The following is a 19443-nucleotide window of genomic DNA, read 5'->3' as shown; positions in this document are numbered from 1 at the left end:
TTTATTGAATTAAAGAGAAAAAACATTTATTTTGAAAAAACACTACATATTGCACAAATTTAAATACATATTAATAATACACATTTTTCTTTTTCCAATTATTTTTATTGATATCGGAATTCATAAAAATATCACAGCTTTGTTAACTTTATTTTATTCTTGAATAATTCTTTATAATTTCATTTAGTCCATTTCTGAAAAAAAAAAAAAAAATGAGCATGGATAATATATTGCGGTAAATGGTAAGGATATTTTTTTGTCTATGGTAGTTAGAGCAACCAATAGTTAATTTTATACATTTTTGATTTGAAATCTCTTTTCAGTCTACCACCCCATAATTAACCTTTTAAACGCATTAACTTTGTTCCTAAGAGACGCTCGTGCGCGGCTGTATTTCGCCGTTTTTTAAATGATTACTTTTATCATGTATTTAGTTATGAAACGATTTATTTTCCTAAACAAAAACGTTCAATGGTATTCATTGTGCCTTTTTGGTACTCTATAATACACGTGTGTCACATTATTCTTGAAATATATCGTAATATAAACAAATTAGATCGTAACATAAATAAATCAAAGCACGCATCGTGTGTCACTCTTACCCACTGGCGATGCGTAGCGTCGAGAGTGAGACAGATATAGGGCATGATTATGGCGCGGACTAATTACCGACCGCAAGAAAAATCAGGGATCTGTTGTTTTATTTATCCTTGTTATGTTACAAATTATTAGTCAGATATTTCAACAGATGTCATAAGGCCGAGGATTGACGTATTATTTTATCCAAAGTTCCACACCATGAAAAAATCCTTCCAAGTTGAACTGAGGTTCGAAACTTGGAGCAAAGTGAAAACACAAACGCTTATGTCAGCCGCGTATGGGGCATGTCTTGTTAAAACACATACGCTTATGCGAGCCGCGTGGATCCGGTTAAATTTATTACATTACAAAATATTTGATTTGTTTATTGAGTTTATTTAGTGGCTAGTTTACCTTAGGCCGTGGTCGAATCCAACACCTCTCATTCTTTCCACATTACTAATTTCCGAGTCTAGAAATGACAAAATTTCATCCATAACTGGTAACAAAGAAGACAAAAGGTTGAGCAATAATTTGAAGAATGGCGTAGAATGAAATGCCAAATGTTTCTTGCAAGTCGCAATAAGCATCTCTTTTACGTCGTTTCTGAAATATAAACAGGCAATTTGAATTACTTCTTAAATTGGTTTACAGTTCCATAATCTATAACAGTGCCAGCTCGCTAATTTGAAACGCGCGTAATCCGAACAATTTCGCTGATGCCAGTTTGCAAAATTCCACCTTCTAATAACATGAAGGCTTTCAACATAGCCTGATGGCTGATGCTAGTCATACAGAATACTTACGAACTGATTTCTTTGAGACAAATGCATGATTTAGCCCTTGAACGCCAGTAAGGTTCGTTGGTTCATAAGAAAATCAAAAAAAAATTCAAGCTAAAATAATTTTTAATTTTTTTTTAATTATTCATTCAGTACCTTATTAAAAACGTAAAATTAAGTGCATTTTCATAAACCGAAATTTCCTCTTTCTCTCTCATTTTTGTCAAAACAATTCCCTAATCCGAACAACCCAGTGCGCGATTTATGATTTGATTAGCGAGTTGGCACTGTATTAATATAATTAACGATATGTGATGATTCCACTTTATTTATTTTTTCGTGACATCTGTTTAATAATGCCATGTTTAGTAATTTAAACATGTTGTATTATTTACATCTTATTTAAAATAGATATTGACTCATGATACCGCGGGTTTGAACCCAGAAACTCTGCCTCAGAGTCTGCGATACTAACCATGGGACTACAACCCAAAAATATGTAATACATTGTATTTCAAATGTTTTTTTTCTCTCATAAAGTAAAATAAAGAAATCATTTTATAGTTTATTAAGATTATTTTATAAAGATCATACCTAATATTATCTGTGCTGTCAGTCTTAAAATGATTACTATCACAGAGTGATTCCAAAATTTGGGTAGCCACTTTTTTGTTTGGACCTACTTCATCCGAAAACATAAACTGTTCGCACACAGATACAAGTGTACTCGTTATAATCAAACGTAGAAGGTTTATATTGCTTGTATTGCAAACCAGGTGATGGACAATTGCAAGTGCCTGGAAAAAAGTCATTTGTTAATATGTATTGCAATCTGTACTTACATTAAGCTATAGAAAAACAGGTAATAATTACATTCATGGCAAGAAAATATATACAATTTTGTAAATTTGTATTCACAAATCCTGTTTATATAATATTTCACCTGGTAATGAAAACTCCATACAGAAAAGATGAATCATTTTCCATATTGACCCCTTCTTGGTATGACATCATACGCCACAAAATGCGATGTAACAGAAGAATTTAAATACATTTTGTCTGGCATATTTGCAATGAGTTGCCTGAGTGAGCATCTAAGACAAAATGTCTTAATCTACAGTATTTTTATTATTACTTAAGATATAAACATTAAAAGAAAAACATTATATTAATTACGTATTTAAAAAATTATAATTATAACAAGGAGTTAGAATTAACGAGTTTTCATTGCAATGCACTGCAGTATTAGATTTAAGTTAAATACTGATATTTCTTGGTGAAACTGTATACTTTTTTTTACAAATATATATATAATGGTAGGGACTGACCGGAGCCATTTGGTCGTAACGTAACATGTTACGATGCGAGCATTCGTATAGTCAGTACAGCGAGCCGAGTGCTCCATCCATAGTTGGAGAGCTCGCCGCGAGCGACGTTACGACAAAATGCTCCGGTCAATACCCACCTTAAATATTCATTTGTTGAAAATTTCAATCTCCTAAAGTTATTCACCGATTGCTTTGATACTTGACACAACTTTGCAATTGAATACACGCATGTTTTTATATGCGCTTTTATTTCTTTATCATTTTATCAGAAAGCTACAGCAATGAATAATAAAACAACAACCGTATAAATTTTTCCAATTTTATAAGTGAAAAAAGCTATATAGCAGTGCTCCGTAACCTGTGTGCCGCATTCAAATTCAATGTATGTATTTGACATTTGACATTTTTTATTATATATTTAATGCACTATGACAAATTATTTTTATAATATGCATTGTCTACTTTTCGAAATGTTATGTAGAATACTTATTATAACAAAAAAAAATTCAATGGTCTATACATTTTAGCTTTTGGTGTACCGTGGAATTCTAGGAGGAATTGTGTGTCGTAGGTGAGAAAATCATGCGGAGTCTCGCTATATATATATAGTATGCAGTGCAATATGTTGACCTACCTTGGGAACATGAATATGGCATTGTTTTTCTCTAAAGGTGATAATATTTTAGCTTTTGGTTTGCCGCAGATTTCTAGGAAGAATTTTGGTGCGTCGTAGATGAAAAAAGGTTGCGGAGTTTCGCTATTAGTATGGAGTGCAATATGTTGACCTACCTTGGGAGCATGAATATGGCATTGCTTTCCTCTACAGGTGATAAAATTAGCGGCCATTTTATCCAAGATATACTTCTCAAGTTGCAAGTCAGAGCTAGACTCGCTCGGAATCATCCTGAATGAGATTTCATACGTGTTATTCTTTGTCATCAGTGTCTTGTTGGCAAAATACGGCAGGTATTGTATTATCATGTCCTTCATAGTTTTTTCGATGTAAATATCGTTTTTGTAGTCCAAATAATAGAGGCCTTTCATGAACATATACCAACTCTTGCACACACCTGATGTGATGTACGGGTGTATCTTTTTCTCCATAAATATTTGCGGGGGCAGTAATATGTTGCTGACTAGTGAGTGCAACAAACATGTTGCTTTAGCCTGAAATAAAAAGAATAAAAAAGATATACATATATCGTAGTCGTACAGGAGAAAGTGACCAACTAACAAAACGTAAAATGTTCAGGAGGGCTCGGCTGTCCAAACTCAAAACACAGTAAGGTACAATTTTTTTGTAGTACGTTTCTTTTGCATTTTTGCACTAAGTAGATTCTACTTAGTCCAAAAATGCAAAAAAAACGTACTACAAAAAAATGTTCCTTACTGTGTTTTAAGTTTGGACAGCCGGGCTATTTAAGTCACTTTTCTTGGCAAAAAAATAAACACCAATGCAGTTAAACAAGTCAACATATTATACTTCCAAGTTTAAAATCGTTTGGGATTTTTTCAGGGCAATATTAAGCTAGTAAGATATAAAATAGTCAATGATCACGTTTTTGTAAACAAATGTACTTAGTCACTTTCTCCTGTATGACTACGATATACATAAAAAACAAACAAAAAAATTGGCAAAAGAAGGATAAAAGTAGACTGAGTGCAGTCGAAATGCAATCTCTGAGACAAATTTGGCTTCTAAAATAAACCTCAATGTTTTACTGAGAATATTTGACTCTGTTGATCAATGAGTTTGTCGACCACTGGTATATATCACCAAATGGGCGTGACATAAGATATTTCAACAAAAAAATTAAGGGGTTTGGAGCTTCCACAGTATGTAAAGGCGGAACGTGCCTGGTAAGGACGTGTGCATACTATGATCTCAGTGTGTGTTAAGCAGCAAGATTAACTCACTGCTTGACTTGCAAACTATTCTCTTTATACTGTTTCCACAGAGCTAAAAACCCTGTTTTTAGTACTGAGAGTGGAGAACTTGTTACATTTTGACAATAACTATGCTTTCAAAATAATCATAAGGATATTTAACATTCTACAAAACTGGATTTGTGAATTTTTGGCTAAAAATTGGAAATGTTGGATTTTGAGATTGAGACATGATTTAAAAATTGGAATGGATCTTACTCTGGAGTAAATGATGGGTGAGCAGTGTAAAAATAAAGTGCCCAAGATAATAAAGAGCTGCATGACATATTCTTGTGTCGGTGGCGCCTTCAGAGCTGACAGGACGTACTTGTCCAGGGAAGTGAGGTACTGGTTCACTCTCTCTCGTAAACGGCACTTTTCTTGAAAAGTCTAGAATGCATTGAAAGTTTTACAATAAACTCAGATGCGGTAACTACTACACTACGGAGGTGGGCATTGATAATATTTTATGTTTTGGTGTGGATGATATTTGATTTTAGGTGCGGATATGGGTTAAAAGAATTATCAGCACTCTTAACGGTTAAAGGGTAAAAGATCTTCTTCTTTTTATAGATCCTGAGGATCTGTCTGTGCCACCGCCTGTTGCTCTCGGGACGTTGATTGCCAGCCATCTCTCTATCTTTTCGGGGGTCTGCCTGGGGGTCTATATTCTTTTGGGTTTGTTGGAAGGGCAATATGTGGAAGTCTGTCTTTTGACACTCTGTTTACATGCTCGTTCCAGTATCGCCTTCATTGTCGCCCCCACCTCACGATATCTTCTGTTTTACACAAGCTCGCAGTCTAGCAACGTATTTCCAATTATAGATCCCAGAGTTTCATCTCCGAGGTTCGAAGTCGATATTTTGTTCTTGAAGTGTCTGCTCTTGCCTCAATTTTATAAGTGGTTATTGGTCGAACACATGTTTTATATATCTTAATTTTATTTTTCATTCTGAGATTTTTGAATTTCTGAGGCATCCGGATATAGTTGCAGCCTTGTTGATTTGTTATATAGTCTCACCATAGAGATCACCGTTGCTACTAACGTCAACTCCAAGATACTTTAAAAATGTATTAATATGGGTAAAAAATTAATTTATATGGGTAAAAGATTCATTAATTAATGTGGGTAAAAAATGAATTTATATGGGTAAAAGATTCATTAATTAATGTGGGTAAAAAATGAATTTATATGGGTAAAAGATTCATTAATTAATGTGGGTAAAAAATGAATTTATATGGGTAAAAGATGCATTAATTAATTTGCAATGTGCTCACTTGCGCATTATTCCACGCCGTCCCGATGGCGTGGAAGAACCTGCAGAGATTCCTCTCTCCGGACTGGCAGCTCGGCGTGAAGCGGAGCCCCGAGAAGTCGGGCAGCTGGCTCACGAGCAGCAGCAGGTGGCTGTCCTCCCCCGAGTGCTCCGCGCGCGACAGCAGCGCCCCCCTGAGCCAGCAGTGCACCACGCGCCCCGCCGCAGCCCCGCAGCCCTGCAGGTGGCGGCACATCGCCTCGTCTTGCAGGACCTGCACCAGGTAGTGCTGGGCCACTCTGCCAACACCAACATGATTTAATACTGTTTATATTTTGTAGAAATATTAAATTAATGATCGCTTAAGGGCATCACAAAAATGTATTTCAAACATTATTCTTTTACCATAAAGTCTACATCTATGAATTATATCCGCAACATTTTTGGTGGGTCCGAATACACTCAATATGTTGTGAATAAAATAACTGGTCAAATTATAAACATCCTACAAGTTGAAAAACATGTTTTAAGGTTTTTCCCATTATGTAAAATAATTCAGTAAGGATTTTGCATACATTTAAAAAGGTTTCTGCTAAATAAAAAGTTTCATCAAATCAACCACAGATACTACCACGAACTCGCACATGAAGCGATGTATGAATTGTATCATACAAATTTAGATTATTTATTTTGAGTAGTGTGGTTGTCAATAATGGGTAAAATGGTGAATGTTACACATGTATAAAGTGATCATCTAAACCAGCCTTTGATAGATCAGAAGCCCTGTAAATACTCAGACTTCCATATTCTTCTTTGTTGAGATGTTAAAATATAAATGATATACATATATATAGTATTAGATAACTGTGAATGAAATTTCAATAACGCACTACCTACCATCAAAAATCTATCATTTTTCTTTTGTTATTTACAGAAGTACTCCGAAAATGAAAATATGTAATGGGTTTTAATCCATTATTATTAATTTCAGTTGCAAATTACATTTTATTACAGGTATACGAATTTGTTGCGTATTGTGTTTTTGACAATTTGATATCAAAAGCTTAAGTTGGAAAAATTTTTAAACGAGAAAAGTAACGAATACCATCTCTATCGGACGAAAGTAAAAAAAAGTAACAGTTATTCATTCGTCACATCTCTATCGTATTGTCATTCAATTTATAGTTTACCTCTCATTGCTTGTTTCCGAAAGAGTAAAAAACTTCAGCACATCTTCAAATGACTCATATTTCTTTGCGTACAAAGTGTTCTCAAACACAAATTTGGTGAAATTGAAAGCCATGTCAGCAATCTGCAGGGCCAACACTCCGTTGGAGTACAGGGTCTTGGTGCAGGAGAATATGTGGATGAAGAATGCATCGATCATTCCAGACATACTCCCGCACGGGATGTCGTGGTAGGAACTCAGGGTCCGGAGTTTGGACAGGAGAGTTGAAAAGGCTTCGAGAGCATTGGAAAGATCGGGCAATGCACAAACGGATAAGTATTTTGTCAGCCATGTATCTAAAATAATAAAAATGTGCAAATTAAAATATGGCCATGGAAGTCCAACTGGCGGTTCACAACAGTGTGCTGGTACTGAAGGCAGGATGAAAGCAGAGTGAACGAATGACAGCGTGACGTCACCACGCCTTTAAGAGTACTGACGATGCAAGGTACACTCTCTCTCTTCATCTTACCATCAGCGTGAACTGCCGCTACATTCTATATTAGTGCGTAATCGTTATAAAATTTGTAACCTTCAAAAATTTTTATGAATATAAAAATCTACATAGTACTAAAATTTGTAACCTTAATTATTTGTAAACTTTCATGTGAAACATTCAAGTAAGTCTATTTATTAAATTTTCATCCATTAATAAAATGTAGCTTCTGAGGAGCAACAAATGGAGACGTGGATGCACGTAATTAGTGCAAACACACGTTTCCCCATAATATTATTAGAAAAGAATGTAAGGCTGAACTAGAGATAATTGAAAAAATTTAAAAAAGTGTATTTGGCATATTTGGCGAATGTGAACGGGAGAACAGAATGAAGAGGGCGGAAAATATCATTCAGAACCTAAATCCTGGTGGTTTCAAAAGTCTACATAATCGGAGAGCATGTATGACTAGAATCTAGTATGAAGATTAAGTTAAAATTCACAACGATATCAATGCTCAGTCGAGAGAAGTTAAGGTTTGAATCTTGAGTAACGCTCCAACATAAACTGTGCGTCATTGATCCCCATTTCTATTTCATGGACCCCCAATTTTTTTTTTCGCCGACAGAGTCCCCTTGCAAGTTGTTGTAGACCCCTGAGGGTCGAATAGACCACTTTGGGAATCACTGGACTAGAGATGGATGGATGTGAAGGAAGCCAAGAGTGTATTTTAGGACAGAAGAGTGTGGCATTCCATCCTCTCTGCATGATGGTGGTAGCAGTAGTGATAATATATCATCTTCTTCCATGTTCGCTCCCTAGGTGGAGCATATGGCCAACACGAGACCTCTCCAAGTCACTCTATCACGCGCCATATCCTTGGCTTCTTCCCAGGTCAGTTTGGTATCTCGAAGTTCCGCTGAGTATAGTCGGCGAATGGTCGTCAGCGGCCTCCCAGGGCGCCGGAATCCTCGGGGTTGGAAGAAGAGACATGAGGGGTTGATGCTCTCAGGTGGCATTCTAAGGACATGTCCCAACCATGTCCACCTTCTCCTCTTCAGGACTTCCAGTATGAGGGGCTGCTGGGTTCTTCTCCTCACATCGTCATTCCTGACGAAGTCGTACCACTTTATAACCAGTATTCGCATCAGGGACCTATTTTCAAAACTTGCTAGTTAACCCTTAGAGTGCGAACCGTCGATAGATGGACTCTCTATTAATGCGTATAAAAAGCGGAGCGTCGGAATACCGACTATTGCGCAATTTGATTTAGGTATCGACCTGTACAGACGTGTCTTAGCGCGCGCATGTATAACGTTTTTAATAAGTTAATAGCCTTTATAAATAACCATTTAAAATTATTTTGCTGTGAATTTAATATTGATTTTTGTATTTTTTTGAGTAAAAGTTTTTTATTTCTACCTACAAAATGTCAAATTTGTCAAGTAGTGATGATGAAAAGCAATTAGCAATTTATGCAAAATATGTGAAAATAAGTACTGATACTATAGGGGTTAATAAATCATACCAATAAGTAAATATTCATTTTGCCCAAAGTCGGGACTTGCATCCATTATGTCTATAAGTCCGGCGACTGTCATCTTTATTACGGCCATGTGTTCAGTTTCTCTGGTGGAGCAGTACTTGTTGGTGATGAGCAAGACTGGTTTCACGGCCTCGCTGATATCCACCGCGCTGTCCACGTACACGTACAGTATGGAGAGGTGGGCCTTGAGCACTATCTGCTTCTTGTTCCAAGGAAGCGAATCAAAGGGAATTTGGGTTATTAGATTTTGGAGTTTCGAACACTGCAAAAAAAAGAAGCTTTGTAATAACGAGATAAAAAAGTAGATATTTCAATATTTTAATGAGAAAGATATCTCAAGAAACATTCACAAATAAATATTTCTATCATAAAATATCAAAATTTTATTTTATTTTATTTATTTAGAAATTTAACAGAACATCAACATAAATACATTTACAATAATGAATAACAAATAAAACAGGTGAATGTAACATTCCAATTAAAAAAATTCACAAATGTTAAATGAGTTAAAGTAAACAGAAAGAATAAAATATAGCAAAAGTTAAGAAGATTAACAGGCAGACTTAATTTCGATACGTAGCTATTCATATATTGATATGTAATTAGCATCAATATATATATATATATATATATATATATATATATATATATATATATATATATATATATATATATATATATATATATACCTCCTATGTGAACAAACCCAGCGCTGTAAACAAAAATTTGTACACACTTAAAGTATTGTCGTATTTCTCATGTCGTTTAATAACAAAATGATAAGAGTTGATAGTGAAAATTCAAACCATCACGCCGTTTCTCCGCGGGGGTAGGCAGAGAGAATAGACTAGTTAAATTCAAGGATGCGTCACATTGATTAGGCACATTTTGTTACATGAGAGAGAAAAAAGATATAACGTAGATAGAAGGAAAAAAGCTACACATTTTGACGCCACGGGAGTGGAACAAAAGAGAGCTACGTATACACAATATAAAGTGATATGTATGTATTAAGTTTGTGGTATACTTAAAACCCTTACCATAACATATATGTCTTTACTATTATAATGCACTACTTAAATTCACTCAATTTAAATTAATTTTGTCAGAAGTCACAAACCATGATTTTATATAAAATCGTGGTTTTCAACCCCTGCCTTGTTGGGTATATAACATAGAATTTTGTCTAGCCTCTCATCAGTCTGATGATGTCGGTAACGACGAAACCCGGTCACTGGTCAAATAAAATATATGTGGAAAATACTATATGATCGTTATTTTATCATATAAAATGCAGTTTCACTAAGAAATGTAAGTACAAAACTCAAATCTAACATACAATATCAACCAGGTCGGTAGAGATAGCCATCATCAGGAATAATGTGGTGAAGTGTTGGAGTCCCAGCTCATTGAGGGCTTGGATCTTGCTCAGTGTGAACTTGGGTAGGATTCTTCCTTTTATTCGTTGACAATTCCCCGGCTGGTTGGAGAGAGTACTCTTCTTCAGGTGGACTCCGAGTAGTGTCACAAAGGTGGAGAAACTGCTCTCGGACTTGCAGTCCCTCTTGCTCGAACAGTCCATGGTCAGGCGAGACTTGAGGTCGTTGACAATGTTGGGAACAGAGGAACTGAAATTGACATGCGATAAATAATTATTTATTTTAACTTATTTGGTCTTGTGTGTATTGTGCGTGAAAAACATGGCACGATCAGGAATGCCAAATACTTGAAAGTGGTCTGGTTAGGAGTCGTAATAATCGGCGGGTATGTATGAGGAGCTGCATGAACGTGGAAGAAGCGAAGAATGTTTGTAAATACAGAGTGGTGTGGCGTTCTATTCTCTCTGCCTACCCCTGCGGCGAAGCGGCATGATGGTTAGTTAGTTAGTTGGTTACTGTTTGATAATACCACTTAATTAGTTTTATTTTATTACACACGACAGTTTCAAAATTACAGATGTTTTCATCTACAGGTGAATAGTAAAACTAACGAGCAAAACAATATTTAGGTTTAAGTATATAGAGGTTGGTGGGGTAATTAATAGAGGGGGGGGGGTTAAGGAACAGGACTTTTTGTAAAAAGAAACATCATAAAGAAACATCTAGTTGTGATCGGTAGCCTGGAGGGAAAGAGAGGGAGAGGAAGATCCCCACACGATGGACCGATCAAATTAAGGCAGCAGCAGGCACCTCAGTGGTTGGAGCGCTACGTGCAGCGCAGTCAAGGGATAACTGGAGAAGAGTCATTGCTTCTGCAAGGGTCACAACCCTCAGCAATGAGGATTAAGACGGAGAAGAAGAAGAATTTTGAAAATGAAAATGATTTCCGCCTCCGTAGTTTAATGGTCAGCTACCGTACTGGAGGTCCCGGGTTCGATTACCAGGAGGGCATCAAATAAATATTTATTCAATATTACCCTGGACTGGTACCTGAAGCGGAGGGCTGATCACCTTTCCTTTGTGTGTTAATGATTAAGATAACATTGCGTTTATTTGATGCACCATACTGGCATACTCAATGCACCAATGTCAAATGAGTGGTTAGTTTCTATTGTGCGATTCGCAAATTCTGAAAAATAATTACTAGTAAGTCCACGGCAATGTTCTCTGATTTTATTTTTAGATTTCTCGCAGTTTGTCCAATATATCTTTCCACAAAGTTAATGCCGAATCAATAAATAATAAAACAAAAAATGTTACCTTGTTAGTGAAACAGAGTTATCTTCTTTTCCGGGGACCGAAAATGCAGAATTCAGTCTTTTGTGAAAGTACTCCCAGAGTAGGGTGACAATTTCATTCCTGGGTTCCCACCAAACCGTTAGCAGCTTGGTCACATGGCGCATTTGCTCCCGGAATGTGGCCTCGGGAATTCCTTGATCGCTATTTAAATAAAGTTTTAATATGTCTTCCAGCATCGTATAATTTGGGACAATCTGGAAAGTAAAAACCATTATTTCTAGTTGGTTGTAAAAGACTTTTTCCGAGATTATTAACGTAAATGTAATTACATATGTTCTCATCAACAGGTGAAAATATAAACGTAAACAGTTTAGGTATTTTCACCTGTTAATGAGAATATCTGTAGATCTCAACTAGTAGTGTTAACATTAATAAACTCAAAATTGGTTTTATACGAGTGTCTTATTTTTATTTTTCTCTGCCTTAATCCTTAAGGTGTCTGCTGCTGCCTTAACTTGATTGGTCCATCATGTAGGGTTTTTTCTCTACCTCTCTTCCCCTCTAGGCTATTGATCACAACCAGCCGTTCCAGGCTATACTCATTGCCACGTGCAACATGTCCAAAGAACTGAAGAATCCGTTGTGTACAGACATTGGCCAGAGTCAAGCTATCCGAGTGTAGTTCCTGACGAATGGACGCGTTGGTGCGTCTAGCTGTCCATGGAATTCGGAGCATGCGCCTCGAACACCACATTTAGACAGTGTGAATTTTTATCCCTTCTGCTGCTTTTATGGTCCACATTTCAGCAGCATAGAAAAAATTGAGTGGATCAAACTCCTGATAAGCTTTATCTTGGTGTTGTTACAAACCTTTATCCGCACTCCAATGGTGCATAGGGTACTGCATAATATAAACGCAGTGTTATCTTGATCGTTAACACATGAAGGAAAGGTGATCAGCCCTCCGCTTCCGGTACCAGTCCAAGGTTATATTGAATAAATATAAGAGTGAAAAAATCACTTATATTTATTTGACCCCCCCTGGGAATCGAACCCAGGACCTCCAGTACGGTGGCCGAGCGTGCTGACCATTACACTATGGAGGCGGGCGGTGACTTTTATACTTAGTTTTAAATGCGGTGAATGGGTTAGGGAGGTATATGTAGGAAAGGTCGACGTAGAAGTGGTGTTACTGTCTGAACTTACCCTGTTTGAAGTTATTCCGACATATTCACCTTCATTATTATATCCTTGTAGTTGCACCACATTCACCAACAGTGTCAAACTGAAGCCCAGTCGATTGTTGCATTCTATTTTATTCATGACATTTAAAGCATCGCATCGTTTGGGAGGCATATCAACCTTTTCTGAGTTTACTATGAATTTTTTGAATATCCCGTTGTAATAATGCCAAAAATTTTCACATTTGTTTCCGTTGTGTAAATTTTCTATCAGCATCTGCGTCGTTATCCAGATTTGTTTAACGCAACTGCAGCTAAATATGTGTTTTGAGTCAATCTAAAAAGTAACAACATCAAATCAATCAAGATTATAATATAGAAATAAAATAAAAATAGTGATTGTCCTGACCGAGAGACGGGTACGTCTCGAAACCGGTAGACATAAAAATCTCAGTGAGTGGTTATATACTGAAATTAATAAATCGCCAAGACGAGATTTTTTTGCAGTAAAATAATGTACCGTAGAATGGGGCTACTTGAACTTTGATGTGTTGCTTGAGCCCAGTAAAAAAAAAAAATTAATCTGTATTTGGTCTACAATAATGAACGTATCGACATGATTCATTGTTTCCCTGACAGGTGACACTTGTTGTCACGATACTTCGATCGATACCACAATTAAAAAATTTTTTTTTGTACTGGGCTCAAGTAACACATCAAAGTTCAAGTAGCCCCATTTTACGGTACTGTTTAAATTTTTTGTTAACTATTTTAACAAAAGTAATATACACAAAACAGGAAAGAAAAAAAATAAAATTTTTACAATAAAAACCCTTAATCATTTACCCATTCCATTATTTTGCCCTTGGTCCATATTTTTGTTTGCCCTCTTACTTCCGTCGGCAACAAATAAAGAATGGAATGAACTATGTATTGAAGTGTTCTACTTCCATGTTTGCCGTTCCCTCTTGGGACCATCAACCCTTCATTGTGGGTGAAGCTGATATCATAGTTGTGTTCTAGACGATTTTTATACTTTTTACTAGTTTCTTGCTCAACTATGATCTTCTTCTCCGTCTTATTCCTCATTGCTGAGGGTTGTGACCCTTGCAGAAGCAATGACTCTTCTCCAGTTATCCCTTGACTGCGCTGCACGTAACTCTCCAACCACTGAGGTGCCAGCTGCTGCCTTAATTTGATCGGTCCATCGTGTGGGGATCTTCCTCTGCCTCTCTTTCCCTCCAGGCTACCGATCACAATTAATCCAGGCTATCCTCGTTGCCACGCGCAACGTGTCCAAAGAACTGGAGAATCCGTCGGGTACAGACATTGGCCAGAGTCAAGCCATCCAAGCGTAGTTCCTGGCGAATGGACTCATTAGTGCGTCTAGCTGTCCATGGAATTTGGGCATGCGCCTCCAACACCACATTTTGAAGGCATCAATTTTTCTCTTTTCTGCTGCTTTTATGGTCCATGTTTCAGCAGCATAGAAAAAAATGGAGTGGACCAAGCTCCTGACAACTATGATATCCATCCAAAATATTCCATGTACCACACATAACCTGTAGTCAAATTTCATACTCATTCGGACATAAGGTAATTCAATTCCCTTCTTACCCCGCTGCCAACGAATTAAAAATGGAAGGAATCTATGTATTGAAGTTGTAGGCGTCTGGCCACGCCGTCAGGTTGACAACACTGAAATATACTAATTCGCCACGGAGATTCCCGAACGGATTCAACAAAAGCGGCCAACCGAACTGCGGAGACCGAGATTCGCCTGCATCGCTTGTTTCTGACGGACGTATATTTAGCTTCATATTTTAATTCAAAGTTTCATAATTAATTAGATAAAATTATAATAGTTAATATCAATAGTAATTAAAGTGTAAGAATTTATATCAATAAACAATCTGTAAGTAAGAATTCTTTAAATATCCTATTCCGGCTTCCCGCTTTAATAACACACACATGAGGTGACCAAATTGGTGACCTCCGACATTTACAGGTGGCTAAATTGGTTGACCCCAAAACGTTCACCGGCTGACCATAATGGTTGACCCCCGGACGTTTACAGGTTTACCAAAAAGTGTACCTCCATATTTATAATACATATTACATACTTTTATATTATATATATATACTTCTTCTTTATCTTTAACCCTTATTCACATCTAATGGTGCATAGGGCACTGCATCGTATTGACACAGCGACATCTTGATCGTTGATCGTATGAAGGCAAAATGATCACTCATACGCTTCAGGGATCAGTCCAGGGTAATATGAAATAAATAAATACATATTAGTGAGTGTAAAATCACTAACATGTATTTATTTTCACCTTCCCTGGGAATCGAACCCGGGACCTCTAACTATTAATTTTGTATAAACTGTGAAATCAGTAATTGGCCTCATTATCGGCTCCTTATATTGTATATTTATATTATTTTTGTTAATGGCTGTTGATTTCCAATAAATAAAAAAAATTACGCTACGAGGCTATAATATATACTACCTTATCGTAACATTTGCTGGATAGCAGAATCAAGTTGTATAGTATCCATTCAAGTTCCTTGGCAATATCTGCATTGTGAGAAGTCTCAAATGTGGGCGTGCAAGGGAATGGCTGGAAATTATCATCTTCCGTGTCCAGGAGTGTCTCCTCCCTATACAGCTGCTCCAGGGATGTGATCTTTAGGGATATTAGCAGGTGTAGCCATTGCAACTCCAAGTGGCAGTGGAATAAGTGAAACGATGCTAGAAAACACTAAAAACTGAATGATTAGTAGTATAATTCATTCATTCTGTTTCCCCGTTCACATTTGTCAAATATTAGTAAGTCTAAGTCATTCTCTCGTTATCCATTCGCTCCTCATGTCCATACCACCTTAATCCTTTTTATTTTTACAATAGATACACTTCTTAATAGATAGGATTCAAATTTTATGCTTGGGAGGGAGACAAAAAAGCCTGAAATAAAAATGTAAATTTTTTATCTTACTCTTATCTGCAACCCAATGGTGCATAGGGCACTTCATCGTATATAAACAATATTATCTTGATCGTTAAATATATAAAGGAAAGGTGATCAGCACTGCGCTTCAGGTACCAGTCCGGGGTGATATTAAATAAATATTAGAGTGAAAATCGCTTATATTTATTTGACACCCCAGGGAATTGAATCTGGAACCTCCGGTATGGTAGCCAAATACGCTGACCACTGTGCTATAGAGTTGGACAATTCTTAAAGCGATTATTTAATTTTAAATTAAAATTGAATACCCTTGGATGAGAAGGTCTTGTGTGCTTATGTTCTCCAATCCAGGAAGTTGTATAAACCTTGTTTTTATATATTTTTTTGACATCTCATCAAAGATGAAGAAGAATATGGAAGTCTGGGCATTTATGGGGCTGACAAACTTCATAGGCCCTTTAAACTCCCAGACTTCCATATTCTTCTACATCTTTGATGAGATGTCAAAAATAATATGAAAATAACTCCTGTATTAGGAGATAATCCAGATTTTGTAAACAATTATTTGGACACACTCAAAATGTTGTAAACCTTGTTTTTGATGAAAACACTTAACATTCTAGCAAATTTTCACTGTAAGGCACAAATGGAGATCAAGGTACCAATAAAAATAAAAATATATTATTTTAATTTTGATGATTCTAGTTACCTGATTTCCTAACTCAGAGGTAGAGTTTCTAATAACAAAGTCAGGTATGGTATCGAATGATTTTAACATCAGTCGGAAGCTAATTAGGGAATGTTTCAGGTCTGATAGTATGGGTTGAGCTTTCGTGGAACCATTGTTGTTTATAATATAATCTATATCAGACAAGGAATCTTTTATATGAATAAAGAAATCCGTCAAACATCTTCGGAGGAAGCCAAAGTCTTGGTAATCTGGATTTAAGACCACGGATGATATATTACTGTTTCTCGCAGCTCTGCTGAGAATCTGGTAATATTTTCTGCAAAATTTTTAAAAATTAATTTAAGAATGTTGAATGAAAGAATTGAACAATGTTTAATACTACATACCTAGATAAGTTAAATAGTTCGCCAGAATGAAACTTTACAGATGAAAAGCGGTGATAATCATTTTTAAACAATGAAACGGTTTCAAACTTCTTGGGTTCGTTCTGTATATTATACGAAGAAATGATATATTTAACTGAACTTAATTCACGAATAAGAAAATTGTTTTTTGACGATTCTTTTACTAGTGGCCCTTCACAATCTAAGTAAAACATTTTATAACAGAGTTCCAAAGGTGACAATTTAAGTATTTACTACGACGATACTATTTTTTTTTTTAAATAAAACACTTATTTGAGACTTCAAATTAAAGTCTGACGTTTGACATTTATAATTTGACACCCTTATTTCCCGCCAATAATTTGACATATATTTTATTTTTTTATTTTATGGCTATTATAATATAAAAATTTCTGGTTTTTAGTAAATGCATTTCCATAGACAAGAATCGTTTTTTTTTCTATATGGCAGCATTGCTTCCGTTTCTAACCTCTTTTTTCCAAGACGTTTGCTAAGGTGGGTGCTGTTGCTCTTTTATTACGGTATTTGTAAAGTTTATCGGGTTTTAGGTGTGTTTCGTTTTGTTTTGATGCGAAGTCTAACTAGTTTCTAAGTATTTTTCATCGGGTTAATGAATACGTTACATTTCCGATGTTAAATGTCAAATTATTGCACATTTTACACCACGTGTCGCCATTGTGAATGCCGTAAAAGCTCCGTATTTTTTATTTTCAGAAGCCAAAATGACCAATTCCAAGGGTTATCGTCGTGGTACCAGGGATTTGTTTTCCCGCAAATTCCGCACTCATGGAGTCATCCCACTGTCGACGTATATGAAAATATACAAAGTCGGCGACATTGTTGACATCAGGGTAAGTCATTGTTTTTCAAATCTTTATTTAATTTGTATTTTATTTGTTGTAAAATAATAATTGAATGCTTTGTTTTAGTCGAAACTTGTTGACGCCGTTAGTTCCACTCGATAAATTGTTTATTTTCGCTTATCCGTGTTGGAAACTGTCATCTTAGTATCTGATAATGGTTTAATTTTCAGTAATCTGTATGCCATTATTATTTCATGAGTTTTGTTAGTATTTCGTGTGTGGTTTATAAATTTATCTATTAAAGAGGGAATATAATGTAAAGTTGAATGTACTTAATGAATTTCTTTCTCCTTTTTCTCCTCGTAGATTTTTAATAAAACTGAGTCAATTGTGAATACGAGTCTTTACAATTGCTACTGATATTTCAAGATTACGAAAATTGACATTTAGAGATTTTTAAACAACCTTATCGTATAGTATTAATATTGTAGTATACTTTTGTTAATTCAAATAAACTCTAGTTAAGTATTATATAAATATTCATCTAGTCAAGTAGCCATTTAAATTCAACAATATAAAAGTATATTTTGTGCAAATATTTCAATTTACAGCCAGGCCGACTGGCCTGCATTACAAAATAAGAATAACTTGTAGAGGGGGGGGGGGGTTAAAACCTTGGCCATATAATTCAAAAGTACACAATTGTCACACATTCATCTGAGAGAATGCATTTTGACTGCATTCAGTTTACTTTCTTTTTCTAACTCCATGCTTCACTTCCATACATTAGGGTTGGAACCGGGACTCCATTGTGTACCGTCAGTTTACCTTTCTCTGATAGGGTATGTATGAGGAGATGCATGAATGTGGAAGAGACGAAGATTGTTCGTAAAGACAGATTAGTGGCATTTTATTTTCTTTATTGGTTATTTTTTTTTTAAATCTTTCATTTATATATTACAATGTCAATATGATGCTATATTTTTTTTACAGGGAAATGGTGCAGTCCAAAAGGGTATGCCCTTCAAGGCGTACCACGGTAAGACCGGGCGAGTGTTCAACGTCACACAGCGCGCCCTCGGTGTCATTGTGAACAAGCGAGTCCGCGGAAACATCCTCCCCAAGAGGATCAACATCCGCATCGAGCACGTCAAGCACTCCAAGTGCCGACAGGACTTCCTCACCCGCGTCAAGAAGAACCTGGAGCTCCAGCGCATGGCCCGCGAGAAGAAGATCAAGTTCAGCTTGAGGAGACAGCCCAAGCAGCCGAGGCCCGCTCACGTCGTCAGCGGAAAGATGGGAACTATCGTCCTTGCCCCCATCCCATACGAGTGCATCGCATAAGTTTTATAATATATAATAAATAAAAAAAACACCTTGGAAAACCAGTATTTCGTTTTACTTAACCTTTTAAAAATGACTGTTGTGATAGTTAAGGCATGTGGGGTGAATGAGAAAAGAGTGACGAGTGAAACAGATTAATGAATTCAAAAAAATAAAACTACTACTAAACTACGACTTTGGGCATAAAACTACCAAACTACTATGTTTTTAACCACTTTTTATTAATACTTTTCTCCAACCAGTTTCCATACGAACCTTGTCATCATCTTGTCGAAACCAGTTG

At 36.2% G+C, this 19443-nt stretch overlaps 2 protein-coding genes across 2 annotated transcripts; one reads left to right on the top strand and one right to left on the bottom strand.

The window, feature by feature from the left end:
* Nucleotides 1–85: 85 nt before the first annotated feature.
* On the bottom strand, nt 86–17323 carry LOC148312192 (protein MMS22-like). The gene is made up of 14 exons (XM_088277722.1): nt 16996–17323; nt 16628–16925; nt 15460–15711; nt 12969–13280; nt 11784–12016; nt 10424–10712; nt 9064–9343; nt 7062–7395; nt 5894–6170; nt 4835–5005; nt 3479–3856; nt 1956–2158; nt 994–1185; nt 86–194 (listed from the first exon to the last, which is right to left on the bottom strand). Exons 1-14 carry the CDS (start codon nt 17205–17207, stop codon nt 149–151), a joined length of 3477 nt encoding a protein of 1158 aa, XP_088133848.1. The 5' UTR covers nt 17208–17323; the 3' UTR covers nt 86–148.
* Nucleotides 17324–17484: 161 nt separating this feature from the next.
* Nucleotides 17485–19204, top strand: RpL21 (ribosomal protein L21). The gene is made up of 2 exons (XM_088277721.1): nt 17485–17864; nt 18810–19204. The coding sequence occupies exons 1-2, from the start codon at nt 17736–17738 to the stop codon at nt 19158–19160; spliced, it is 480 nt and encodes a 159-aa protein (XP_088133847.1). The 5' UTR covers nt 17485–17735; the 3' UTR covers nt 19161–19204.
* Nucleotides 19205–19443: the final 239 nt, after the last annotated feature.

This window comes from Brachycentrus maculatus, unplaced genomic scaffold (genome assembly GCF_059751285.1).
Source record: "Brachycentrus maculatus isolate JH-2025_06_01 unplaced genomic scaffold, ASM5975128v1 h1tg000049l, whole genome shotgun sequence".
In the NCBI taxonomy this organism is placed as follows: Eukaryota; Metazoa; Arthropoda; class Insecta; order Trichoptera; family Brachycentridae; genus Brachycentrus; species Brachycentrus maculatus.
This window is presented reverse-complemented; position numbering and strand designations above follow the sequence as displayed.